Genomic DNA, 27,971 nt, shown 5'->3' with positions numbered 1-27,971 from the left:
CTCCCACCACTGACCCCACGCAGCACCCACTCAGAGCAGCACCTCTCCAGTCTCCCTCATCCACACCACCAAAAAAGCCACATGGCACAGTTTGGGATCAAGTGTACATTTTTATTTTTTAATGGAACATAGACTCCTTTAGAAAAAGAAACATTCAGCTGGATGATAACACCCATAGAAAAAACACCAATCTTGTGTTCTCTTTTTTTTTTTTTTTTTTTTTTAATTTGGCATTTGTTATCTGCATTTATATTAAAGCAAAGTGCATCTTTCTTACTTTTTTCTCGTTTATACACATTGCACAATACATAAATAATGATGCTTATAAAACGTCTTTATATTTACAAGTAATAATATATTTATATATAACATAAAATACATTTTTTTCTTTAATAAATCTCAGGGTTTTTTTAAGGAGTCCTTTCTTTTGTGTGGGTGTTTTTCCAAAGCACTACAATGCTAAAGTTCCAAGAAGAATGCTCTCTTGTTCAATTAAACCTTTATATTTAGAAAAATAGCTTATGTTAAGGTCTAAACATGCTCATTGAGCTAAGAACAGTGTAAAAGTATCATACTCGTGTATGAATTCAAGAAGAAATGAAAGCACAACTGCATTTCCAGATAAGATGGTACCTGGATAACCTGATCTAAGCAGGTTACGACACACCAACTGTTGTGAACACTTTTTCTCTTGTTTTTCCCACTTGTTTTTCTTTAGTTTTACCTTTTTTTTTTTTTTTTAGGTTTAGAATTCTGTCACTTCTCATCTCAGCTCAAATGATCAAGCACGGGCCGCGCCCGGAGTCCCTCCACTGTTGTTTTCTCCCCTTACATCAATCCACGATCATATAAAACATAGAAAAAGCAGTGGAACAATGAACACAGTGACAAGACATGAACCCAGCAACAAGAGAAACACAAAAGGTCGGTAAAAGACCTGTCTGGGAAGGTTTTGCACCATCCTTCGGCGGCAACGCGGGGTCAGCACTGCTGGGGAAGGGGTCTCGGTGTCACCGTCACTGGGAAGGTGGTGCGTACAAAAATACAGTCATCTCCTTGTGTTGTCCAAGGGAAGGAGCTGTAACATAGAGCTAGTGGCTTTCAAATCCATCGATCCCCATTGAATAATCCTTTTTGAGAGGCGTGAAGAAATTATCTCGTGTGATCTATCCCCACTGCACCCTTCTCTCGCCCTTCTGAGAGTTATTGGTCATTCACACTTTTAAAAAATAGATATATTTATCAAAATACCCCAAAGGCAAAAACAACAAAAAACAAAACAACAACAACAACACCGAAAAAAAAATCTTTCATAAGCTATTTCTCAAAACGAAGAATGGTGAACAAAACAAAACGAAACAAAAAAACAACAACAACAACAAAAAAAAAAAAAAAAAAAAAAAAAAAAAAAAAAGTCTGCATGAAAAGCAAGCACTCAGAAGGAAATAATAGCAGCAAAGTAGTATAGATGTCATGAGTTCACTCTGTCTCGAGTCATCGGTTGTTGAAAATAACCTCCAACCAGCAGGGGCAACTGCTGATGAACTGTCTCGTGTAGCACTGGCCCCAGCCTTTCACAAAGCTGATCTGCACGGTAAATCCTGTCCATGGCTGCTGCGTGAACTCGTGGTCGTTGGGTCTCTGCAAGGTGTACGCCTTCTCGTAGTCAAAAGCCTTGATGGAAAACCCTGGGAACACTTTGTGGACCAGCAACGTCCTGGAGTCGGGGTTGTCCAGTGTGGCTGACTTGATGAAGATGGGGTAACTGCTGCGGTTGTACACCCACACGCCGTCCACTTCCTTGGTGAGCTGGATGCCGTAGCCGATCTTGCTGCGCACCTTCTGCACCAGCTGGCTTTTGTTGTCTGAGTTGAGCTGTCCGAGGCAGAAACCATTCCCCTGAGGTAGATCATAGAAGATATCCAGGGAGGGCTCTTGGACAGAGTACAGCCGACCCACGCGTGTCTTCTCTTCCCAGTATGCCACCACACACCAGTGTGACCTATCCCCTGGCTCCTGAAGAACTTGAGAATCTGCAGAACAACAGGGGGGAAAAAAAAATAAAGGAGAGATTTAGCATCAAGGGAATCAATACGAACCAAAAGCGACGCAGAACCGGCAGAACCTTGCCTGCCCTAGTCTACACGATCCTCTCCACGCATTCATCAATGTCCACGGTGCATCCACTATTTCCAAAAAAACATTTCCAGGTTTGGGGGCACGCCTGTGTTGTTTCAGTGCCTAGTTCTGGCTGGATTTACAGGTCCTGAATGACATAGTCAGTGACAATGGCACAGCCACCCTCACCCAAACCAGCGCCAGAGCCACCTCCAGTGCCAACAGGAGAGGTGAGATGCTTGTGCAACAAAACACCTGAACCCCCTGATTTGCACCTACTGAATGATGGATTTATTTCCATAAATGACAATGTACTGTGCACAGAAAAAACTAAAAAAAAAAAAATGAGGTGCTGCTAAGAAAACGACATTGAAAGCCACTCCATGGGACTAGAGGGAATGAGAACTTGACTGCTCTGGTGTGTGGGGCTTTTCCCTGCCTGCAGGGCCTGGGTGGGTGATGGACAGTATGAGATGCTACCCTAACCTATGGAGAACACCAAAAGATAGAGGGAACCAAAAAAATCTCACACAGGTTAACAAAAACAGCCTAAAAATTTGCAAAAAAAAAAGTAGAAAGTCATCCGTGGGGCCCTTCTCTCAACTCCCTTTCCCATAATTACCCCATGCAGCGTGGCAATGATGTAGGAGGGAAAAGCAAGGCAGGAGGAGGGGAAAAAAATGTGAGAAAGCCCCTTTTCCTGACAGAGGATCCCGAGCAGCCTGGTGCTGCTTGGCGGGTAATTCCTTCCAGCCTCAGTAGGCATGTTAAGACCTGGGAACTATTCATCTCTATAATAGTATTTAAAGAAAAAAAAAAATCAAGCTGGGAATGCAAGTTAGTGAGCACTACCAAAATAATCCCCTGAACTATGAGAAAAACTACTGGAGCTGGGGTGGTGGGTGATCCAGCACCAAAAACTCTTCCTGCAGCCCCCCACAACCCCTCCCTCCCCAGGGCAACATGCTGCCTGCCTGCTCTCTCTATTTTTTGCTATTGACAAGCCCATTTTCCCAGTTTTCTTCCCATCTCGTTCAAGCCTTGCACTGTGCTTTTAAGAGAGGAGAGAAAAAAAAAAAAAAAAAAAGCCCAGCCACACACTTTTAATTTCCTCATTTCTATGCCAGCGAGGAAAATATTTCTCCAGTTGCTGGAGGCAGCTACTAAAAATGGGCCTGACTGTGGATGTCTCAAAATAGGGACCCTCGTTCCCAGGTTAAACCAGGGATGGGGGTTCTGGTCATGCTGGGGTGCTCCCTGGGACAGCATCTGTCAAGGTGCAGCCCAGTTTGTCCTTCCACTCCTTTTTTTTGGTACCTCACAAGACTCTGCTGTGGGTAACTTTATGTCCTGCTGAAACCTGGGGCTGAGGAGGGGCACTATGGTTTACTTCCTCCCCAGTAACGCAGATGGGGTGGCCATCCATGCAAAAGTGCATCCAGAGGGGCAAGAAACACCCCCAGGGTGGAGTTTCCACCACCTGCCTGGGAGAGAGGAGAATCTGGGAGGGCTACTTCTGGATCCAGGGGAAGGATGCTCCTCAATCCAAAGGGGGATCTCTGTTAACCACCCACTACCTCTGTCCTGTCAGCCTGCCAGTGATGTTCAGAGCCTTTTTGGTTTTGTTTTACAGCAGCTGGGGGAATTTTGGAGCCATTGGACCCCTGCTGAAATTCCTACAGGTTTTTATTGATTTGAACATAAAACCATCCCTTTCAGGAGGTGGCAGGGGGGAAAAAAGGACTTTTTCACCTGGTATTTGTGCTTGCATTAGTGAAGACCATGTAACAACTAGTTCACTGCCGCTTACAGAGAGCTATTTAATTGCTAGAGCATTTAGGGAAAAGAAAAAAAAAAAAAACAAACCAAACCTACCAATAATTAAAAAAATAAAAAGACAAAAAAGAAAAAATAGAAAACTGCCTTGGCGATGAATGAACGGACCTTTATGGAGGGCTGGAAGTTCATGAATGAATCCCACTAGGATTCTGAATGACATGGGGTGACCAGACCTCAAGGATGAATCTTAGGTAATCTGGGTTGTTTGAGGGTTTTTTTTTAAGGAGCTGATGCCAGCACACAGTATAAATATGCCGGAGCCTTTTCCGTTTGCGGGCTTCAGCTGTTGACTGCATGTCTAGTCAAAAATCCATGAGAATATAAGGGCTCAGCTCGGATAAACAGGCTCAGGCCTCCCTGCCAGACACCACCAAAGCCGCTTTTTGCAGTTGTTGGGACCCCACAGGAGCCCCCTTGCTCCCACCCGCCTCCCTGGTTCTGGCATCCACCAGGAAAAGGGGTGGGAAAAGCCAGTGGCATCACTCCGACAGGGGAGGAGGTGGCAGGAGAGAAGGAAAAAGTGACTCAAGAGATGCTTCCTACAGTGACAGACTCATTTTTTTTTTTTTTTTCCCCCAAAAGGCTTTTTTTGGTGGCAATAATCACAGATCTGTGCAAATGAAGCAAACAGAAGTATTATCCTCAAAAAACACCCTGCTGGGTTCACCCCGTGCAACCTGGGGTCATGGCAGGCACCCACCATCCAACTCCCATCTCCGCCTGCTGCAAACTCACACAAAAACCCAGATCCCAGGAAAACTCAGAGCCACATCCTCCTCAACAAATCCTGGTGTGCGACAGCCCATAGACGGCTGCAAACCCTCTGGGATCCCTGTTTTGAGTTAAAAGCATCGTTTTTACTAGCTCCTCGGTGCAAACACATCCCTTTCTAAATGCCTGGAAAACTCCCAGCAAACTGGGAGCGTTCCCATGTCCCAGCAAACAATGATAATGTTTAATGCTATAAACATCTGCGCTATTATTTCGTTATTAAGGATCCCTCCATTTGCTGCTATCACTGGGTTATTAGGATTTTCCATGGTTTCCATTACAGCCTGCCTTGAGGCTCCAGCAGGCTCCCCTCAGCGTGTTGTGCAAGCTCATTGTGAAAAAATAATAGTATAGAAACAACTGAAAATAAAGTGAGTTTGCCCTCAGGAATTTAGGGAATTAGTTGCATTGATCACTCACAGTCAGGTCTACAGAGAACAGCCGTTCACATTAGCCCCTCACAGAGGGAAGAAATCAAGGCAATACCCCAAAGCCCCTGGGGTAACATCTCCTGTAATTTTGGTGCAGATGGTTCGTCACCAGTGATGCCCAAGCACAGCCATATTACACCATATCCCATTCCCACTGGAAAACTCTTCCTTTTTTCCGTATTTTTTACACCCTCCTGGATTTTCCTGAGGGGCTGCCCTAGTTTTGGCAGTGCATCCATTGTCCTCTATAAAATCATCATCCCAGCTAAGGCTCAACTCACCAATCAGCACAAGAGGCTATGAGGCTCCCCACCACTTGCCTTGACCTCCAAAACCATCAAGTCCTGCCTGAACTTTCTCAATAAAAGCCCACAGTCAGGATTTCTCCACACTGGGGGTGCACACGCTGTCCGTGGGCTCAGGGCATGGTCCTGCTCCTGCTGGAAATGCTTCATCCACACAGAAATCCAGCAGGACGGGATACAAAATCAATAACTCCACAAAAAACTGACAGCTGCAGAAACAACAGTGGGCATGGGACATTGACACCACAGAAACACCCAAATTCATCAAGTCCCACGCTTGGTTCTTCCAAGCTGTGGCAGAAGGACTCACATCTCCCCTTGCTTGGAAGTGGCAGGAAATTTCCGATGTGGCTGTTCTCTCTGTCACATGCACATAATTTGATGAAAGCATGTCATCCATACTTTTTCTTTCCAAGCTCCATCAGTTTTATTAGGAGTTTGGGAGGAAAAAGTTCTCTATTTTTAATTCACAGAGAACCAAAGCATTTTAGAAAAATTAAATAATAATAATAATAATAATAATAATAATAATAATAATAATAATAATAACTAAAACAACACAGCTCCTGTCCTGGGGCTCCTTTAGATCTCTGTTGTCCTTCAGATCTCAGCCTTGTCCCAGTGCCAGGTTCATGAATGTAAAGGGGAGCTAGGCTGGGGATCTTTTGAGTTTTGTTCTGGTTTTTTTTTTTTTAGCTAAAGGTTTTCCTGTAGTCAACCAACCTTGAAAGAAAAGAGCAAGTCTAACACACACTGAGCTATCTGACCCACCAGGATTGCTCCCAGCTGACAACATCAAGGGCTGTCAAAATTATCACCAGTATCTGTGACAACAACTCAAAGATGAAAATAGGAATAAAATGGCCTTACTGATAAGGATTTTAAATGCCTGTAATTGGATCTTTCATCAATGACATCAGGTTTCGAGGCAAATTAAACTGTCCAAATGTAGAAGTATTCAGAACTATCTATGTACACTTTTTGTAATATACGTACATACCAATACATTTATTTTTTCAAAAAGCAGTTTTGGTCCTGAGCATGTTCTCATGCTCTTCCTAAAGTTTTCACCATCTCACCCCCTCCTCTCCCTCATTCTTGGGTCTGGATTTCCCATCAAACATCAACCCTGGCACAATGTTCACCATGGTAGCATTAACCCTGAACTGCTAACAAAAGTCTCCTCACTTTCAAAAAGGACTCTGGTTGGAAGGGACCTTATAGACCCTCTTGTTCCACCCCCTGCCATGGGCAGGGACAATTTTCACCAGACCAGGTTGTTCCAAGCCCTGTCCAACCTGGCCTGGGACACTTCCAGGGATGCAGGGGCAGCCACAGCTGCTCTGGGCACCCTGTGCCAGGGCCTGCCCACCCTCCCAGCCAGCAATTCCCAGTTCCCAATCTCCCACCTGTGCCTGCCCTCTGGCAGTGGAAGCCATTGCCTGTGTGCTGTCCCTGCATGCCTTGTCCCCAGTCCCCTTGTCCCAGTGCAGCTCTCCTGGAGCCCCTTGAGGCCCTGGCAGGGGCTCTGAGCTCTCCCTGGAGCCTTCTCTTGTGCAGCTGAACAGCCCCAGCTCTGCCAGGCTGGCTCCAGAGCAGAGGGGCTCCAGCCCTGGCAGCAGCTCCGGGGCCTCCTCTGGGCTGGCTCCAGCAGCTCCACGTCCTTGTGCTGTTGGGAATCTCAAAGACCTGGAAAGAACCCTGCCTAGCTTTCCAGGAGACAGCTTTCAGCTGGAAAAAAAGTGCCATGGGCACTGCCAAGGAGCAGATGAACACACACAGTCCTTCCTCCTTTATCCACCGGCACACACGTAGGGTGTTTGTGCTTAAAAAAAATTGTCTGGACTGGTGTCAGCACAACATGTCTGGCTGGGGCCAGGGCTGAGACCAAGCTCAGCACGTCTCGCACCCGATAATCTCTCCTGGCTGACCTTAAGTGGCATTTGTGTGTCCGGGACAGTGCCATGACCCTCATCTTCTCCTACTCTTGGAGGTGCAAGAGATGGAAACACAAAACCCAGAGGTTTTCATGGGGTTTTAAATGCTCTTCTGGAGGGTCCTCAGGACTTGTCCAGTCGCAGTTTTGCCCCTCCTGTTACTGGCACGTACTAATTTTGTAGGATCTCAGGAAAAACAACGCCGTGACCCCTTACTTCAGAAGTGCAAGGCATTACATCAAAGTGAGGAGAACACAGAGCATAGTGTGCTCATCAAAACAAAGAAAAATGGGCACCCAAAAGGGTAATCCCACTTCCTTCCCAGTCTGTGACTTACAGGGTGGAAGAACCGAACAAAACAAAAGACCCCAAACCAACCAAACAAGTAAAAAACCAAAAGAACAAAACAAAGAATAATATCTAAAAGCCAGATTTCCAGGTACATTCAGCAAAAGCAAAGGAAAAAAAAAAAAGTCCAAATTAAAGGATAAATCCACATTAAAGGATACATCCTTCTGCAGAAAAGGGGCTTTGTGCCTTTAACAAAGTTTGCGGGCAGCGTGGGGAGTCCACCCATAGCAGTGTTTGCCCCAAACCTTTTGTACCTCCCAGCACACAAGGGCTAGACAGCCTCACCTCCGCCAGGAGCCCCCACTTTTGATGGCTGGGACGGTTTCTGAAAGCCTAATTTCAAGCATGGTCCTGTGCTAAACTTGCAGAAGAAATAAACCCTCGCCTTCTGCAGGGATGGCACCACCTGGGGGGCCCGTGGGGTCCCTCCACCTCCCCAGCAGAAGAGCCCCAAGAGCTGAGACAGTCCATCACATCAACACCTACTTAGGGAGCCTTTAATCTGTGGATTATTGACATGATAGACCATAACATCTCTTCAGGAGCCATTACAGCCCATCGTGTCAGTAGGTACTTATGCAGTCCTTAATCCGTGGATTGACAGGCTAGACCATAAATTTGTGTCTATGTCTAATTAGACGGCTCTTATTGCTCAGCATATACGGTAGTCATGCAGGCTAAAGAGCCTTAAGATTACTTTTTTTAATTTATTAGCAAGTTGTCCAATCAATCACTCACATGGCTCCTTGTTCCTTGCAAAATCAGTCAACCTTGCACGAAAATAAATGTTAAGTTTCACCGCAAGATTTCAATTTGCTGATGTTTACTAAGATTGAGTCTGATGAGGTCAAGCAGGATAAAATATGGCAGAAGCCATCAGGGGAAGGAGTCTCATATTTCCCCATTTTTCTTGGGCCTTGGTTCAGGTTTGTATTAACGGTGACTTGAAAGTTTGGGAGGGCTTTGCTCAGTCCCCAGGTAACCCAACCAAAAATTGCCGTCACCTTTCCCACAGCTGGGAAACCCCCTTGTGAAATTAGGGCAGAAATGAGGTCAAGTGAGATGGTGGGTAGAGATGATTCACCCCTGAGGACATCCCCTCAGGTTCCCACCCCAGCTCGGTGGTGCCCTGAGTCAGCCTTCCCCAGCCTGGAACCCAGCCCTGACCTTTTTTGAGGGTTAATTCAGCAAGAACATAAAAGTGAGAAAGAACGAAAGAAGGAAAGAAGGAAAGAAGGAAAGAAAGAGAGAGAAAGAAAGAAAGAGAGAAAGAGAGAGAGAAGAGAGAGAGAGAGAGAGAGAGAGAGAAGAGAGAGAGAGAGAAGAGAGAGAGAGAAAGAGAGAGAGAGAGAGAAAGAGAGAGAGAGAGAAGAGAGAGAGAGAGAAAGAGAGAGAGAGAAAGAGAGAAAGAGAGAAAGAGAGAAAGAGAGAAAGAGAGAAAGAGAGAAAGAGAGAAAGAGAGAAAGAGAGAAAGAGAGAAAGAGAGAAAGAGAGAAGAGAGAGAAAGAGAGAAAGAGAGAAAGAGAGAAAGAAGAGAAAGAAAGAAAGAAAGAAAGAAAGAAAGAAAGAAAGAAAGAAAGAAAGAAAGAAAGAAAGAAAGAAAGAAAGAAAGAAAGAAAGAAAGAAAGAAAGAAAGAAAGAAAGAAAGAAAGAAAGAAAGAAAGAAAGAAAGAAAGAAAGAAAGAAAGAAAGAAAGAAAGAAAGAAAGAAAGAAAGAAAGAAAGAAAGAAAGAAAGAAAGAAAGAAAGAAGAAAGAAAGAAAGAAAGAAAGAAAGAAAGAAAGAAAGAAAGAAAGAAAAAGGATCCCTGCAAGCATGTTGTTGCAGACCTAGAGAGGCTCAAGAGCAAACATCACTATGGCAGATGCCAAGGCTGGACCAGGAGTAATGTCCAAAAATATTAAAAAACATCTTAAAAAATATGGGGTGATGCATGTCCCCTGCATTTACAGGATAGCAGAGAAAGAACCCAAGTGAAACTGCCGAGTTCATGGAGTCCACCAAACCAGAAATTTGATTCATAAACATCCTATTAGTCACTGCTACTGTCTAATTACGGTGATTAATCAATTACCACGGCTAAAAACGACTCTAGAAGAGAAGAACCTTTTTCTTGTGACCATTCTCCTTAAAAGCCAAGCAAGGCTGGAGCTACAAGATGGTGGGGCGGGGGGAGAAAATATGCAGGCACACACCAAAAATGCCTGTCTGCCTGTCTCCAGTGGTTAGAGGAGCCAGCTGACTCCAGTTTCCTCCATACCAGGCTTCAGGCCTCATCAGCCATGCAAATTATAGAGTACTGTGCTGTCTGAAGGCCGAATTTCGACTCAGCTCAGAGAAAAGCCTTAGAGGAAGGGTGGGGAATGAAGAAGCCAGCCAAATCCATTCATAATATTTACAGTAAATGGGCCTCTTTGCTGTTGTTTAGTATACAGTCAGCCTAATTATTTTTGAAGTTTTAATTTAAAGAACCTTCTTTATCTGCCTCTCCTTCTGCACCCCTCAAAGGTGTGGGAAAACTTCTCCCTTGTTTCAAAAAAGCAGTAGGACGGGAATCCCTTCCCCAAGCTCCAACTTGACAGTTGGGTGGGACAAAGGGATGCTGCAAGAGGTGAGACCCTTCCAGAGCAGCCCTGACAACAAAATCCGTGGGGTTTTTAAGGCTCCCCAGCCATCCAAAGAGTCACAAGGGCATGCAGATCCATGTGGAAACCCCCCAGAAATCCTATTTTTGCTGCATGTGTTGCTGTTCTGTGCTGGTGGGGGCTTGCTGGCTCACAGGGTGGTGCAGGTGCTCCACTGCCCTGTGCACTCTCCATCCAATCTTCTCCCCTTCCTTGAGGCAACCTGAAATAATCTCACTTTTGTAACAAATCAGCCAGGAGACTTGTCTGGAAAACACAACCCAGCGCTCATGAGATGCTGCCCTGGGAGCTCCAGGTGACTCAGGGCTGGTACCAGCCCCAGCTCCCAGAGAGGAGCAGCCACCTCCATGCTTCAGCCTCGGCTACCAGGACACACCTCTTCCCCACCCAAACCCAACCCAGATCCCAACCAGAAACCTTCTGAGAAAGAGAAACCAGCACACAAAGGGCTCCTGACTTAACTGCGATGCAAATCAGACCTGAGGATGAGCTTGCCAAGAATCTCTGGCTGTGCTGGAGGCTCCTGTGGCAGCATCCTGCCCATCACCCTTCTGGGATAAATCACACCACAGATGCTGAAGCCACCAGAGGCCAAAGGGCTGCTCTAGCCATGGGGCAACAGCCCCCCTCAATGCAGTCACCCAGCTGGGGTTTAGAGGATGACCTTAAAAAGCTTTTGCGATGAAAAATAAAGCTTCACTGTTGCAAGGCAGAAAAGGTCGCCCAGCACCCAAGGATGTCCCTGGGGAGGGTTGGGATACAGCCCCCAGGAAAGCCACAGCACTCCGCCGACAACATGTAGCCATGTGGGTTACATATTAAATACCTTGTTAAGACCTCAATAAAAACTGAAGTCGAGCAGTTTAGGATTTCCAAATGGATACCTAATACACAGATGTGTGTTAGGGTATTTTTCTCCCCCCCAACTGCATTACACACACACACACATGCACACAAACACAGCATCACTGCTGTTCTTATTCCAATACTGTGAAAAAACAAACAAACAAACAAACAAACAAAAAAAAAAAAAAAAAAAGAACAACCCTCTCCCTCAGCACACTGACCCAGAATTCTCTCCTAAAGACTGAAAACAGACGTAAATATATGTTTCTCCCCACACACAAAAAAAAAAAAAAAAAAAGAAAAAAAATAAAAAAAAAAAGCCCACTTCTCCCAGCAACTTTTCCCAGAGCAGCATCTCCCTTGCAGGGATGTAAACCCACGGAAAAAGCAGAGTAGGAACAAAAGTCCTTTTCACATTCGTCGTGCCCCGCTCCGTAACAATTATGAAAACTGTTTAGCTGGGCTGGCATTTGGAGCATTTACTGCATTCCTGCCAATAAATTCCAGTCCCGGATCCGATGGAAAAGGCTCTCTCCCTCCCCTTTCCCCTCCCTCCCTTGCCTTCATTCCTCCTGGCTTTCTTTACAACCTAATACCCTGTCGACGCGGGGCCAGGGCCTACTTAGGGGGAAAAAAAAACACCCAGCGCCAGACTGGAGACAGCAGGCAGACTGAAAAAGTTAATCATTACTTCTGTCTGCCTTCATAATCTAATCACGCCTATTCCTAAGAGCAGGCGGCGGAGCACGCCGTACATGGAATATATACATCCCGGGGTCACCGCCCAGGGATGGACAGACGGACACACGGACAGCACCAGCCCCAGCCCGGGCAGGGGGAAATCAAGGGATGGACAGACAGGACGGATAGCATTGGGAAGGAGTTCACAAGCCTGGCCATGCACACACACCCTTCCCCTCGCCTCTCACTTTGCTCTGGATTAATAACGCACAGCAATTATAGAGAATATTATATTCATTAAGTAATTAACCCTCCCGGCGCTCCGGCGGAGCTGGCACCCCCTTCTCGCAGACAGAGGCCAGCAGAGGTTTGCCCCGGGCTATAAAACGGGGCTGGTTGTCAGCACACAGGTTAAAAAAAAAAAAAAAAAAAAGCCCCAAAACTCCTCGTGGCTCATCTCACCCCACTTCTGGTGGCAACAGCAGGGACCTGCCATGACCATGGGCATCACCAACACCCGGCAGCATTGGGGACAAAATTCAAGGGATTTGAGGTGTCACCAACAGCCACCAGCATCCTCCCATGGGCACAAAACTCAGGGCATTTGGGGTGGGGACAAAATTCAAGGGATTTGAGGTGTCACCAACAGCCACCAGCATCCTCCCACAGGGACAAAGCCCATGGGAACTGGGCATCACTGGGATGTGGCAGCATCCTCCCATGGGGCTGAAACCCAAGGGATTTGGGCATCACTAAAACCCAGGAGCATCCTCACACAGGGATAAAGCCCAGGGAATCTGGGGCTTGGCAAGCCCAGCACCACACCAGCTTCTCCAGAAAATAACTGCAGTGCAACTCTCAGGTGAGCCAAGGCTTCATGCTCTTGACACCCAGGATACATTTTCCATGCTTGGCTGTGACAAAGAACAGTAAAACTACAGGCCTCTGCTTATGATTTATGGTTTTGTTCCTTATCATGAGCGAAAAAGTCTCAGACTGGCTTCCAAAGAAAATGAATTCATCAGTTCAAATGCAGTGATGTAACTTCAGGCTCCCAGCTCCTTTTCCAAATAAAACTCCTGTTATTTGATTCCTGCTCAAAGAATGATTTTATGGAGTTATTGACTCCATCCGCTCTGCCTGGGAAGGTGCTGCCGGAGCCCAGCCACGAGGTCACTGACAGCCTCATCCCATGGCTTAGATTCTTGACTATTTTGCCATTTTCCCTGCTTTTCTACTCAAAACCTCACCTTGCACACCAATGTGCAAATGGACGCTCAACTCCTCTGGTATTATTTTGCATTAATCACCACGGTGGGGGCTTCTCCTCAGCAGTGACACCTGGTAATTTTTATCAGCCATAAATTTGACCCATGGCCTTCCATCACCAAAAATCACTGTATCCACAGCCAACCTCACCACTTGCAAAAGTGACGGCTGTCTGATTTTCCACCACCTTCCTAAGAGCTGAGTTTGTCCACCACAAAGTCACCTCTTATTGATGAAGTTCTGGTTTCTATGCTCAAAATCACTTAAACTTGTGTAGGTATTACAAATATGGAACATATTCAGTACACAATGAATATATTGAATATATTCAACCTATATATCTATAGAATATATACATGATATGCTGACTATATCTTACATAATTATATATATAATATATTGAATAAATTATCTCCATACATATTTAACCTATACATTGAGATTGAATAGATTTTGCTCAATATTTAACCATCTACAGTCTCACTTATTACATACATCTGCAAGATACTTATTTGCAACTAGGGTTAAGAGCCTGAGCAGTACTGAATTATTCCTTTAAGGGCAAAATCTGCCTTTCCAAATGCTCAGGGGAAAAGTCACAGCAGCCAGGACTTCACCCCAAAGCTGGCTCACCAAATACCAGCATCCCAACAGGGATCCCCCTTGATGGCTGAGGGAGGAAGAGGAAGCACCTCGGAGCCAGGCACAGGTCACCACACACGGGGAGCGTCACCAAGAGCATCACCAGGACCTCCTGCAACCAGCCCACGGTACTTCAGCACTGCCAGCACAACCCAACCAGGGAGGCTGAGGCCAGAAGGTTTTTTTTATGTAGTAAGGTTAAAAGGGTAGAGAAGGGCTGAGCCAGCTCTTACAGGGTGGTTTTTTTGGGTTTTTTTTTTTTTTTTTTTTTTTTTTTCCCTTGCAAGTTAAAACCAAGATAATGACACTGGGTGGGGACCAATTTGAAGGGCTGAGCAGCCAAACCAAAATTAGTCTCCCGGCCAAGAGCTTCCTAGGCCTCACAGTTTGGGGAAGGAAGCTGACAAAAAGCATGAAAATAAAATAAAAAAAATTCCTCGGGAAGCTGGACCGTCGTGCTCAAGCAAAGGTGACCCTGCTAGTCAAATATTTTTCAACATAATAAAAATAAAATCAAGTACTGGAGCAGCCTCCCTTGGAAAAGCAGGGCCTATGAGACAGTGTTTTTTCCTCCTTCTTTCTCTTTTTCTTTCTTTTCCCTCCCCTGGCACTTTCTTTCCTTTCACTAATAACTATGTTTTCTTGCTTTTTTTTTTTCTTGGCTCTTTCCTCATAAAAGACTGATGTAATTTCCTGTCTTGTCCCAATGTTTCCTGTTAATTAACAGGGTGAAAGTTATCATCATGCATTTAAATGGCAACCCAAAAGAAGGGAGGGAAAAAAAAAAATCCAGGGGAAAAATAACAAAGAAAAGAAAAAAGAAATGAGAGTTTGCTGTCTGTTAGCAAACACCACATCACCATATCACATCCCCAGCAGCACAAAATACCCTGGAAAGAGCTTTCTGGAACTGATGACTTGAGCCCGTGGGCAAAGACCCCCCGAAGAGTGGCAACAGGTCTGTGCACAGGGGATCCAAGCCCCCACCCTCTCCTGCATGGAGATGGAAAATCCCTGCAATGCTTGCCCAGGAAAGCTCTTTTCTTGCATTAAGGAAAATAAAAGAAGAAGGGAAACAAGGAGATGGAAAACAGGAAGAAGAAAGAAAACAAGTAGAAGAAGAAAAAGAAGAAAAAAGAAAGAAAATGGAAGAAGGAGAAGAAGAAAGAGGAGGAGAGAATGAAGGAGGAGAAGAAGGAGAAAAAGAAGGAGAAGAAGGAGAAAAAGAAGGAGAAGCAGAAGAAGGAAAACAGAAGGAAAAAGAGAGAAAACAGGAAAAGAAAATGGAAGGAAAAAGGCCAAAAAAAAAAAAAAAAAAAAAAAAAAAAAAAAGAGAAAGAAGTAAAATAACTTGTAGAGAAAGAGGCAGACAGCAGCACCCAAGATGTTGCATTTAAGAATAGAGGAAGAGGGGTAAAAAAAAAAAAATAGAAAACCTAGGGGCTAATCCAAAGACAGCAGGCGGAAATCCTGTGAGCCGCCGAGCTCCTTCCCTTGCCCGCCCTCAGCCCCGTGCAGGATCAGGCTCCTCCGTGCCCTCTGTTCCTCAACAGCAGCCGTGACGCAGCCGGTACCCCGGCGGCACCACGGCCACGCCGGCGGCCCCGGCACGCCGACGGCGGGCGAAAACAAAGCGATTTAGGCAAAAAGCGAGGGTGGTTAGAACAGAGGCTGTGCCTCAGCGGTTAATAATATCCCAGCACTGAAAATAAACTGGGAAGGAAGCTCCTTTGTGACAGTAGGCAGGCGGCCAGGCTGCGGCGTGGGTCATTCACGCCGGCGGGGGACGGCAGAGGGGTTGGCACCCACCCACCACCCAGCCCGTCACCCTGCTGGAGCACAACAAGGGCTGGGAACAGGGTCCTTACGCACAGTTTCCTCCTGGGCACCCTAAAACGCACTGCACCCCGTTGTAAGCCAGCAGGGAGGTTCAGGGTGTTGGCCACCGTCGCTGGAAACAGGCATCCCCCCATGCTCATGGCAGGGAAATGCATGTGGCTAATGTTACCGGTTCCTTTAGTGTAAGCGATACCCACTGGCAGACAGTGGGGATGGAAACGATGCAGCCACATCCCTGCCAGCCCGGGGCTGCTCCTCTACGAGTGTTTTTGTCCCATCGAGTTTTAAATGTCCCCAGTGATCAAGTTGCCGGCGCTCATCGGGACAGCTACTGCGAGCGGAGCGCGGTTTGAACTGACACTCAACTTCCAAAATTCACCTTCCTAGCCTCGTTCTTCCCTAAAACGTGCCACGTTGTGGGATTAAAACGCAGGTGGACCCCGTCATGGTCGCCCGTCACTGTTCCCACCACCATCCCCACTATGATGGACTTGATGATTCTGGGGTCTTCTGCATTTTGTCATCAGCTGTTCCAAAGGCACTGTTTGGCTGGGAAAATCTACTGGCGTCTGGAAAAATGGGATAAATGAAGCTGTACAGGTATGGATTGAAACTATCTAATGGGGGCAGCACCTCTGCTATCATTTCTTTTATAAAACACATTGTACAAGAGTATCTAGGAAAGGCTCAAGAGGCTCTAGAGCACTTGAAAGTAATTATTAAATGGATTCTATTTGCTTTGGAAGGATTTTAATCGGTGAAACGCCCGGAGCTGGGAGGAGGATCCCGGGGGGTCCCCACAGGGTGAGAACCCCCTTAAAAAAAAAAAAAAAAAAAAAAAAAAAAAAAAGCCCTCACGGGGCTCGAAGGAACCGGAGCGGGTGGCCAAGCCAAGAGCCCGGGGTCAGTGCCAAGCACCAGCTCCCTCCTCCCAGTCGGCCACGGTCAGATGATGTGCGAGGCGAGCCGGGAGGCTCCTAGTCTGGCAGGCAGCCTGCTCTGCTCCAGAGGCTCCAGTGCTGTCATCCTGGCATTAACCCCTGATAACCTTGTCCTTTCCAGGACGGGACTGTGGTTTTTAGGTAAGCAAGGAGCAAGGGGGGGTCATGTCTCCCAGTGAGGCTGGGAAGGAAAGGGTGCAACGCCCTGCGACGCCCAAAGCAAATTAAAAAATATTAAAACGACGTAAGCTCAAAAATAAACCAAAAATAAGTGACTTAAAGAAAAAAAAAATTCCCAAGCAATTGTTTATCCCTGGGACAAATATACAATCCTAGTTCCACAGGAAGATGTCTCAATTTCAGATTATAATAGGATGCCAATTTGTAAATAAAGGCATTTCACAGGAGGTTATAAACTCCGTAGGGGAGGGAGGTGGAAGTAGGGGGAACGGGAAAACACAGGCAGGGCTCTGGCAGAGAAACAGCACAGGATCCTGTTTACATGGGCAAGGGGAGAGCGACGGGAAGCCGCTTTGGGGGGCAAATATCTCCGGATTTGGACAAGGTGCTTCTTCCCCGTTGAGCAGATACCAGCAGGGATCAGAGGCATAGTGAAACATTCCCGGCCTGTCCGCAATTTTGGAATGAAATGTCAATCAGCCAAGAGGTCCCTTAAACCAGACAAGGTCCCACAGCACAGAGAGCCAGAGTAGGGAACGATGCCAATGCTCTTCCAGCCTGGGGAAGTCTTTTCCCTGCGTTTTTGGTGTGGAGACGGGAGGGAGAAACTGAGTCTGTGCCTGCCACAGAAGAGCCTTGTTGGTTTCCCAGCCTCAAGGCTTGCAGAACCTTAATCCAGCACCTACCAAGCACCATCACTTAACATCCTCTTGGACACCCTGAGGTGCTTCCGGAGTTTGGGCAAATCAGCAGAATTGGGCCAAAATCCAGATAACCTCTCAGGTTTGGTATTTTAGGAACAACCTCAATGTGGATGTGGCGAGGACGCAAGCCAGCTCAACTTGCTCTCCCTCTGTGAGGACGAACTCTGGACTTCTTGAGAGCTTTGCTTTGCCAGCAGGTCCAGCACTATTCACCTGTCCTGCTGGAGGGCCACCTCTCACCCACCGTGGGCCCTACAACCTTCCACCAGCCAAGAGCCACCAGCCCCACGCCACACACAGGCCAGGACAGAGATGTCCAGGGCTGGTGGATCACATTCCGTGGACACCCAGCACCAACACCACCAGCTCACTTCTACCCTTGGAGCAGGTCTTCTCCATGGGTCGTACAGGAATTTGGCTCCCACCAACCTGATGCCACCAAACCGTGGGCCAGCCACCCTCAGGCACTCCAAGCATGGCTCTGCTTGTTTGAAAGAAGTCACAACCAAACACATCTGCTGAGAGCAAGTCAGCTCAAAATACAGGAAAACCAACCTCTGTCTCCTATTTACGGGAATTATTTTTATCCCCAATGGGATATTTTTGCTCTTTAACCACACTGAGGACAGAAAGGATCTGGCTAGTAATGCCTGAGCACAGCCATGTCAGTGGGAGCAACCGTGAGCGAGGAGTCCTGAACTACCCACAGGCTGACCACCGACAAAAATAAAGATGATATAAGAAAATAAATAAAGCCAAGAATACAGAAGCGAGAGCCAGTGCCTCAGGGGAAGCGAGGGGTACATCAGCCAGAGAAGGGGATAGCTGGGGAAGAGAGAGCAGAGGTGGGATGAGAAGGGGACACCAGCATGGCCCTGAAGGACTACCCAGGATTGCATTCCTGGGTCATGAAGGAGAACAGAAAGAAGAAGGAGGGAGGGAGGGAAAGAGCAGCTCAGAGTATTTATCACAAGGGGGAAACGCCGCTCCCCCTGCCACACGTCCTCCAGAGCCTCTGGTATCCATCAGCACAACTGCCTGCAGTCCCAGTGAGAGACAGACCCCAGCAGTGGCTGATCTGAGACTCCTCCTCATCAAAGTCTCCTCACAGAGAGCGGCAAGGACACTTGCTTTGAGCCCCTTCAATGCTCCCCTTGCCACCATCCTCTCTTCATGCATTTCCCTGCCGGAGTGGCCGTGAACCCCAGGCTGGCCTCATTCCCAAATTTTTAGTGCTGAGAGTGATCTTCCTTGCCAAATCTTGCTGTTTAAGACCATCAGAGCAGATCTACTGATCCTGCTGCTACACCAGCATCCACCACACGTCACTAATGACCAAAGGCTGCAGTGCTGCAGGATCCCACCACCACCACCACCAACCACCTGTGATGTACTTTTTCCTCACACAGCCGCTGCAGTTTCCAAATTAGCAAAATAATTACTTTCTTTTTTTTGCCTTTTCTTAAGCCATCCTTTCACCAAGGAGCTGCAAATCCAACACTGTACAGGTCTGGAGGGGAGGAGGGATGCTGGATTCTCCACCCAGCATCACCCATCCCTATCTGCCCAAACACAGATAAGACCAAGCCAAAGTGCTGGCCATGTACCCTGCCAATAACTCATTAAAGCCCTCTTCAAACACACTCTTCTGCTAACTAAAATATGCAGGAGGGGGTAGGGAAAAAAAAAAAAAAGAGGAGAAAGTGAGCTTTGGAGGATTGCTCCAAAGTGCGTTTATTTTCCTTTCTTGACTGGGTCTCTCCAGTTGGGAATTTTCAGCACTGCACTTCTGCGCGCGGAAGGGAGATGCCAGTAAATCAGAGCAAATTCAAAACAAATGCTCTTTCATGTGGAGGCATTCGGCTTTGTTTCAGGGCTTGGGTAGCTAACCATATCCCTTCAAGAGTCAACTCTCCTATCAGCTCCTCATTAAACTAAATGGCTACAATTACATTTGGGGAGGAAAAAAGAGTGGTTAATGATCGTAAAAAGGTTCTGTTTCCAGGCTTGGGGATGGGGGGAACCTTTGATAAGGGAGACCCAAAAAAAAAAAAAATCCAATGAAATAATATCAATAGAATAAAGTAAGTTAAAAATGTACTTTCACGTGGAAATGTGCTTTCATTTGGGGAAGAAGCTCAGTGTTAAGGAGCCAGGGGGTCCCCTTCCCGCAGCCCTTTGGGAGGCACCAGGAACGAGCCATGTTATTTCCTGCAGCCCAAGCCCCCACCTCCTGCCTTCCCTTCGGGAGCAGAGCTGCCAGACGAGATGTTATCAATAGGCTGAACCTTACAGAAAGCCCCCTTTTAAAAGCGAGTACTTCCTCTGCTTATTTCATGTGGTATCCTGTGGAACTGAACTCTCTCCTCCCCTCTGCAATGGGTGTACATCAGGAGGAAAAAGGAAAAAAAGAAGATCTAACAACATCCTTATTGTGTTGTTTTGCTTCTTGTTTTTTTTCTTTCTACAGTCTTTTTTTTTTTCAATTCCCTGAAGCTATAGGCTCCAATGGTAAAAAAAAAAAAAAAAAAAAAAAAAAAAAAAAAACACGCAAATCCTTCTGCCTTTAGGAAAAAAAAAAAAAAAACCAAACAGCAACAAGTTTTCCTGTTCCCTCTCCCCCTTCGTTTGATTAATTCTCATTAGGGCCTTTGAACAAACAATATGCTCCCCTCTCAAATAACAGACAGGGTATATATTACACCCAAAGAAAAACAAACAAGGCTCACTTAAAGACATCACATCCACACCAAACGCAATTCCTGGAGAGAGGCAGGGGCAGATGCACGCGCGCGTGCAGCCGCCGCCGACCTAATTCCGAATTCCAGTTTCAGGGTGATGAATAAATCATAAATCAAGGAGACATCCCCACAAAGGCAAGCACCTTCAAACATCAGCCAGTACCTGCAGGTACATGGTTTCAGACGCTTTAATCCTGGTACAGACACTGAGGTGGCCAGTCTGGGGTGGAAGATGAGGTGCTGGCGACATCACGCCTTGGAAATGGGGTTGGGAGTTGGGCTAGATGACCTTCAAAGGTCGTTTCCAGCCCAAACCGCTCTTTGTCTCTGCACAAACTCAAAGAGGAGTGGAGAAAGTACCTTACAAGCCTCCATCCTCTAACAGCAACTGGAGGCTGAAGGAGATGGCAAAGAGGAAAACAATGGAAATCACTGAATCTATCAGGAAGGGGTACAAAAACATCACCAGCTCTCTCTGCAACATCCTCTATAAAAAAACAGGTCACCTTTCCTCCCCAGGCACCATGAGCCTTGTGCATCAGATGTGGGATGCTGGTGACCTTACCATGAGCAAAACCTGAGCAGGGCTCCCATCCCAGAGACAAGAGATGCCCCCACCACCGAGTCACCAAATCCTTCTTTAAGGTACGACTGCACCTACGCCCATAATCCACACACCTGAATGAATGGTCACCCAACATTGCTTAGCCTTCCCCTGCCTCAGTCCTTTTGCCTCCTCCTGCCTTAGCCCAAAAATGAATGGAGCATAAGGCTGGAATCCAAAGGAAGTACAGACACATTCAGGGATGGAGAACCTTGTCTTGGATTTCAGCACATCCTCTGCACAACAGGTACGCGGCTGCTACTGAAATTAAACCCAACTCCCGCTCTGAGCACGCCCTTCTCAGTGATGTGCATTCCCAAAACTCCCCCAGCACCACTTCGCCTTTTGTCAGCACCCCCAGCCAACACGACCCACGGCCAAGATCAAGGGCAGCAAGAGATGTCTTACCTGAGAGCCCCCCAGGGGCTAGACAATTAGTTCCCCCTGTTTCAGTGGAGGAAGGCACAGAGTCTGGACAATCTGCTGGAGCAGAGGAAGAGAAAAAAAAAAAAAAAAAAAAAAAAAAAAAAAGAAAAGTTAGTATATAGGTGGTTCTTTGCAGGCTCCCAGCATCGCCCCAAGCAGAACACACATTCCAAAGGGCTTAGCAGGAAGCGATTACTAATTGTCCGTGCAGAGACGGTAGTTCATCAAGAAGCATCCACCCTAACTCGTTGTCTCAGTCAAGGCTGCGCTTCATCACCAGCCAGCGCTGATTATAGGCTGGCAGAAATTACAGGCTGGCTGCCACCTCTCTGGACAAGTCACCGGCTAAGGAGATCAAGGATGTCGCCGTTCTGATGCAAGCGAGCTTCCAAAAATGCTTAAATCGTGGCTTTATGCACCCGATTTAGTCAAAACCTGTAACTCACCAAAATGGGAACAGAAAGGGAAATGTCTCATTGCTGCACTTCTGCAGTGAACAGGCTGATTTTGTGGTGCCCCACTCAAGTTTCGTCACCACCAGCAGCTGGCAGACCTCATTGCCACCTCCTGGGCAACGGGACCCACTCCTCTGTGCACCACCAAAGGGCAGGGTAAGATTGGCTGCTCCTTTAGAGGTTTCTCCTGATGCATGCAGGTGCTGGAGATCAAGATTTGGACCTCTCTATCCTAAACCTGCTCCTCTAGGAGACAACAGTCAGAAGCCAGCACTGATCTCCGGGTCCTACAGAACAACTCCAACTTTTTGGTCACTACCCTGTGGGACCACATGCTGAAGAAAAAGCATGAGAAGACCTGTGAAGTTCATGCAGACTTCTGGTCCTGAGGGACTTTGGGTTTCACCAAATTTGGCCCTCATTTCGCCCACATTTGTACCCCAAAGCAAGGGCCACCACCAGGAGAGCCAAGATGATTTTCTCCCTACTGATAAAGCAACTCTGCCGGATCCCACCCCTGAAATACCAGTGAATAAGAAATTCCTGTCTGCATAACCTCATTTTATCACAGTAAAGTAAAAGCCTTAACAGGAATATACAGTTTAACAGGATATACTTAATCAAACTGAAAACAATAGGGCAGACAGGAAATAGACTTACTTGTGAAATACTGTATATGATACGCTCTCTAAATGCCTTGTCGTGCTTTCTCTGCTTTAAAGAAATAGGGTTTTTACTTTCTTTTAACTCTTTCTAGTCCAGACAGGAGATTTCCCCACCATTCCCCTGTGATCACTTCCACTGCTTGAGCTACAGATGCTTTCTGAACACAGGCTGGGCCACTCTGCCCTGCCCTGGGCTCCCTGTGCCTGCAGCTACAGCACCCTGAGGAGTTCCTGCAGATAAGGGACATAATTGTCTTGCTGTAGAGATCATACGTGACCAGGTTCTCTGTTACCGCATCAGGCGGGACAGATTCCTATCCAAACTTCAAACACATAACCCTGGCAATGGGGCGATGCGCCACCACACTTCTTCCTCAGCTCCCTTCCCATGTCCCATCACCTGAAAGACCAATTCCCCTCACCCACGAATCACCCCCGGAATTCCCTTTCCAAAACTCAGGGCCTGCTGCGGCTCAACTCCAGACCGACCAGGAGAGTCAGGTGTGGGATGAGCCCAAAGGCAGAACCCCCCATGCCCTGTGTGTGGCTGGATTCATTGTTGCCCTCGTCCCACCACCCACAGAGCTGCCCGGGGCTCTCATTAGTAAGGTGCACTGGGGCTCGTTTTACCTTCAGCACCAGAGAGTTGGAGGATCAGACATTTGTCCAAGCCTGGTGTGCATCAGTCTCCTCCCCACGCTGCCTTCCCACAGCATGAAACCATTGCGGAGACACACAATTATTCCTTGTGGCCACCAGCCCAACCTTACAAGGTGTCAAATAGCTCCTGGGAGCTGCCAAACCTCCAGCTCCCCTGAAAGCTGACACCACAGGAGGGCATTCAGCCCCACAGAGATATCTCAGTGAGCTTCCTGCACTCTCATACACCAGCACCACCAAGTCCAGTCACGCTGGAGCACCACGGAGCCACTTGTTCCACTTAAAGCTCAGTCAAAAATCTGCCTGAATTATTTGAGGGTGCTACTATCCACTTCACTTTCAGCACAGCTGCAAGCTCCAGCAGGGATATTAGGAATGCCAAGCACCCACACACCTCCATCATCCATCCCTGCCAGCATCCCATGTGAGAGGGGAAGTCCTCTCCTTGACAAAAGTTCCCCCCATCCCTGGAGGTGTCCAAGACCAGGCTGGAGGTGGCTTGCAGCAACCTGGTGTAGTGGAAGGAGTCCCTGTCCAAGGCAGGGGGTTGGAGCAAGATGAGTTTTAAGGTCATTCCAAGCCAAACCATTCTGGGATTCTATGAATGAGCAAGCCAGGCTGACCCACAGCCTTCCCCCAGGTAACTCAGCCATCAAGGGCACATCTTTCTGCTCTATGACAAGCACACAAATACCAGATCTATCCTACCAACACAGTCTGATGTGGCATTTCATTGCCTGCAGCAGATTCCCAGCTCTTTGTCCATGCCTGCTTTCCTACAGCCTGCAATGCAGCCTGCCTCAGCCTCCATCACCTCCAGAAAAACTGATTTAATCCCCATTGGTCAAGGTTTTTAAACAAAAAGAGAAGAGAGATTTAGACAAGATTGAAGAGAGAAATGGTTAATGAAGGCAGTGGTGAGGCACTGGCACAGGTTGCCCAGAGGGATGGTAGACCCCCCCACCCCAGAAACATTCATGGCCAGGCTGGATGGGACTCAGAGCAACCTGGTCTAGTTGAAGATGTTCCTGCTCATTGCAGGAGGGCTGGACTAAATGGTCTTTAGGGTTCCTTCCAACAAAATCTTTTTTTTTTTTGATTCTCTGATCTGGCAACCTCTGCCAGAGCCCACACCAGTCGAGGGTTATTATCTGCCTGTCTCTCCATATGAAGCACTTACAAGACATAGTGCTAAACACTTAACTTTTACTACCACTATCATGCTTGATGGAAAAGCAGAACTTTCCTGCTGGATGCACATTCGCAGCCCCACTGGCGGAGCCCAAACACAGAGACTGTTCCCACCCAAGGCCCCAGGTGAGAAGGCGGCTGATGGGCACTAGCCAGATAAAAAAATCCTCACACCATCCCACAGCTCTCAACATGCAGGTGGGGAACTGCCACAGGAGATGGCACCGAGGCTGGGATGGGAAGCCCTCAGTCCCCCTGCAGAGGAAATGCTGAGAAACCCTGAGCTTGCAAAACCCACCTGCCACCACAGACTTCCAGGCTCCGCTGGTGCCTGTCACAGCCCCGTTAGTCAGAGCTCAGATGCCAAGTGGATTTTTCTTTCAAAAAGGAAAAAAAGGAGGACTTTTTGGTGAGTAACCCAGTCGTTTCTGTGTTTCCGATGGGCAGCGTTAATCACTTCCTATTGGCCGATAGGAATAACTTTTCCTTTCGAAATGGCACATTCATGTTCTGCGGCTTTTCTGTTTACACACATTTTGCTACCTTATGTCAACACTTGCTAATGAATAAATATATCATTCGGCTAACTGAAAATGAGATCCTGGCAGAGGCAGATTGGATGTTTAAATCCTGCTAATAGACTTTATCCTAACATCTTTACAGGAAACCAAAACCAAGCTTTAACCCTTCTCTCCTCCAGCTCCAAACCCCTTTGCATCCCATGCCAGGATCATCAATGAGTGCAGAGAAAAGCCATAAAGGCAAAAAAATAGGAACTTTTGGGGGAGCATTGCAGGGATGCAGCCAAAATTATGCGAAACCCACAAAACTCCATGACCCAGCAGACCCTCAGAGCCTGTTACAGAACAGCCCTTCTGCATCCCAGCACATGCTGTGGATGCTGAACCTACTCCCGATGTCCCTCTTTCATTCATGAGCCCTTATCTCCTGTTTTTTTCACACCAAGTCAAGATAGTTCATGCTTTGCAACCCAATTGTGTGTTAAACAGCTTTCTTTATTTCCGCAAGGCAAAAGAAAAGACTCATTAGTGTTCCCAAAGAGTTTGCAGAGGGGGAAAACAACAGTCCAGCATCTGAGGAGCAGTTAGCAGAATGAGACCCCACCACCACACCAGAGCAGCCTCAAGGCTGGGGTTTCTTTTAGCCCTGAGACCCTGCGGAGAGGTAATTTCACAGGCGCTGTTCTTTTGGCCAAGAAACCCCAACCAAACAATCTGATACTTTTCTTCAGAAATATCTGTGTATCCACCCTCGCCACCCTGCAGTGCCGTGCCTCCCCTGTCTGCCACGACCGCGGGACGCGACCACAGAGACCACCGTGCTCCAGCCCACTCCAGAGCCACTAATCCTCAGGAAGCCAGGAGCTGCTCCTCCCGAGCTCCCCGCGTTTCCGACTCTCCCCACCTCTCCTCCTTCTCCCAGCCTCATTTATCTCACACCCGGCGAGCTCGCTGCCAACCAAGAGTTTATGCAGACAACCGCAAAAGAGCTGGTGCCAGCCTCAAATGGGCTTCTCCCCTGGCACCCTGACATTCAATTACAAGCGACAGGCGTGCACACAGTGGTGCTAGGAAATTTAAATTTAAAAAAGGTTAAGAAAATAACTTTTCAAACTCTTTCCCTTTTTTTTTTTTTTTCCCAACCTGATGAGATAGTTTTAGGCTCCTATAAAACTTAGAGAGATTTCTAACCGACCAGTCCATCTGTCAAGGTTCACTGGGATTCCCAGGCATCAGGGAGATGCTGTGCTGGATCCCAACCTAAATCCCTAAAAATTCACCCAGGAGTGCAGAAGCACTGCCATTTCCAACTGGAGCCTATGGTTTTCCTGGCTGACTCAAGCAGCACAGGCCTGCAATGAACTGCAATCTCTTCTGAAGTTTACTGCCAGAGTTTTAAAGCCCTACTTTGTTCACAAGGTGGCTTAGACAAATTATATGTTAATTCTTACTGGGGTAGCAGGAGGCACAGAAGCACACAAGCAACCCAAAAGCAAAATGCATGACAAAGGCAGCAGACTGTTTCACCGATAAAAGAGCTGTTTTGCCATTTTTTATCTCTTACACTTGCATTGAAAAAAATCCACTTACCAGTTGGTTTGAGAAAATCCATTGGATATCTGGAGTAGGGTGGAGGGGGAGACTCTGGAATTAGAGAAGTACAGAGAAAATAAAGGCAGAGCCATGAGAAAGAAAAAAAAAAAAAAAAGAGAGAGAGAGAAAAAAGATAGGAACTTATGATAACAGTGGCATTCTTTTAGCAAAACTGTTTGTCTTAGCTCTGGGGGTTGGAGGCAGGGCAGCGAGGCGGTGATTGCCTTGATATTTAGCTGTCAGATAAACAAAAGGGGCCGTCTGGCGCCAGTCTCCCTGCTATCTGCCGCTCGGGCTGTCTGATCGGGGCCTCCTTGGCTCGGCGGAGCCGCGGCAGCGCCGGGGCCGCCCGGCCCTTAATCCCCCGGCACCGCGCGGGGACGGCGGGGAGGCAGCCCCGGGGCCCCCGGGAGGGGAGGGGGTCCCGGAGGTGGGGGCGTCGCCCCCTCCCCTAAATACAAAAAGGAAATACACAAACCACGGCAACGGAAAGTTTTTGTGCGTGTTCTGGGTTTTGTTGTTTGTTGTGGGTTGATTTTGGTTTGGTTTGGTTTTGTTTTTTTTTCCCTCCAGAAGGGAAAAAAAAGTTTTGCGGGCCGGGAGGTGAGTGGGGCTGCATCCACGTATCCCTGTATCCCCTCCATACATGTACCCCCTGCATGCCCTCCAACTCCTGCACACCTCGAGCCCCTGGATCGTCCCTAGCCCCTGCACCCCTGCATCCTCTCCGTCCCCTGCACCCCCATCGCCTCCATTCCCCACATCCCTGTAATCCCGTCCATCCCCTGCACACCGCCAGCCCCCGCGCCGCTGCATCTCCTCCATCTCTTGCATGCCCTCCAGCCCCTGCACCCCTGAATCCCCTGCAACCTTGTGTGACCGCCATTCCCCTGTATTCCTACACCCCTCCAAGCCCCACACACCTCTAACCCCTCCAGCCCCTGCGACCCGTCCAGCCCCCCTGCATGCCCCTCATCCCCTGACATCCCCACCGCCGTACCTAGCTCGCAGAGCCGGCTGAGGTGGTGCGGGTTGCAGCAGACGAGCTCGGAGTGAGCCTTGCCGTAGGATTCACAGCAACATAGCCGCTTCACTTCGGAGCAGTGGCGGAGGTCGGGCCAGCGGAACACCTTGCAGAGCAGCACGGGCAGCGGGTACCAGTGCTGTCCCAGCCGAGAGTCGGCCTTGGCGGGCAGCAGCAGGCAGGGGGTCCGCGCCCCGCCGCGGGACTCCACGGCGTGCAGCAGCCCCTCCAGCTGCCGCTCCTTCAGCCGCTTCAGCACGGCGTGGGTCAGCGCCTTCAGTTCCGCCTCCGCGCCCGCCGCCGCCCGCCCGCCGCGGCCCGCCTTGCCCGGGCAGCACCCGCGCCCCCCGCCCAAGTGCGCCCGGGGCTCGGCCACCGCCGCCGCCGCGCCGGGCTCGCCCGCCGCCGCCTCCTCCTCCTCCTCGCCGCCGGGCGCGCGGCTCCGCCAGAGCCGCCGGACGAGCACCGAGCGTTTGGTCCTGAACATGCGGGACGAGAGGAGGGGCCCCCGGCTACAAAACGGGCATGTCGTCCGCCGAGCATGAAGGGGCCGGCAGGCGGGATGCGGCGGCGGCGGGGGGCAGCGGCGGGGG

The 27,971-nt window shown here is 48.2% G+C and overlaps 1 protein-coding gene across 2 annotated transcripts; it reads right to left on the bottom strand.

The window, feature by feature from the left end:
- Nucleotides 1–97: 97 nt before the first annotated feature.
- On the bottom strand, nt 98–27,953 carry SMAD7 (SMAD family member 7). Of its 2 annotated transcripts, none has more exons than XM_053932742.1 (4): nt 27,355–27,953; nt 26,352–26,405; nt 21,252–21,326; nt 98–2,033 (listed from the first exon to the last, which is right to left on the bottom strand). In XM_053932742.1, exons 1-4 carry the CDS (start codon nt 27,863–27,865, stop codon nt 1,495–1,497), a joined length of 1,179 nt encoding a protein of 392 aa, XP_053788717.1. In that variant the 5' UTR covers nt 27,866–27,953; the 3' UTR covers nt 98–1,494. The 2 variants fall into 2 exon arrangements, with proteins under 2 accessions (XP_053788717.1, XP_053788716.1); XM_053932741.1 differs by having other exon boundaries at nt 21,252–21,323; nt 27,355–27,865.
- Nucleotides 27,954–27,971: the final 18 nt, after the last annotated feature.

This window comes from Vidua chalybeata, chromosome Z, assembly GCF_026979565.1.
Source record: "Vidua chalybeata isolate OUT-0048 chromosome Z, bVidCha1 merged haplotype, whole genome shotgun sequence".
Taxonomy (NCBI): Eukaryota; Metazoa; Chordata; class Aves; order Passeriformes; family Viduidae; genus Vidua; species Vidua chalybeata.
The sequence above is the reverse complement of the archived record's forward strand: the minus strand, read 5'-3'. Positions and strand labels throughout refer to the sequence as shown.

Bases quoted from the DNA above. Each gene is read 5' to 3' on its own strand.
- SMAD7 (XM_053932742.1), bottom strand. From the start codon at position 27,865: ATGTTCAGGACCAAACGCTCGGTGCTCGTCCGGCGGCTCTGGCGGAGC. The intron at 21,327-26,351 runs GTAAGTGGATTT...CCTCTGCTCCAG, and splicing joins GGATTTTCTCAAACCAACTG to CAGATTGTCCAGACTCTGTG. The intron at 2,034-21,251 runs GTAAGACATCTC...GTTGTTCTGCAG, and splicing joins AGCCCCTGGGGGGCTCTCAG to ATTCTCAAGTTCTTCAGGAG.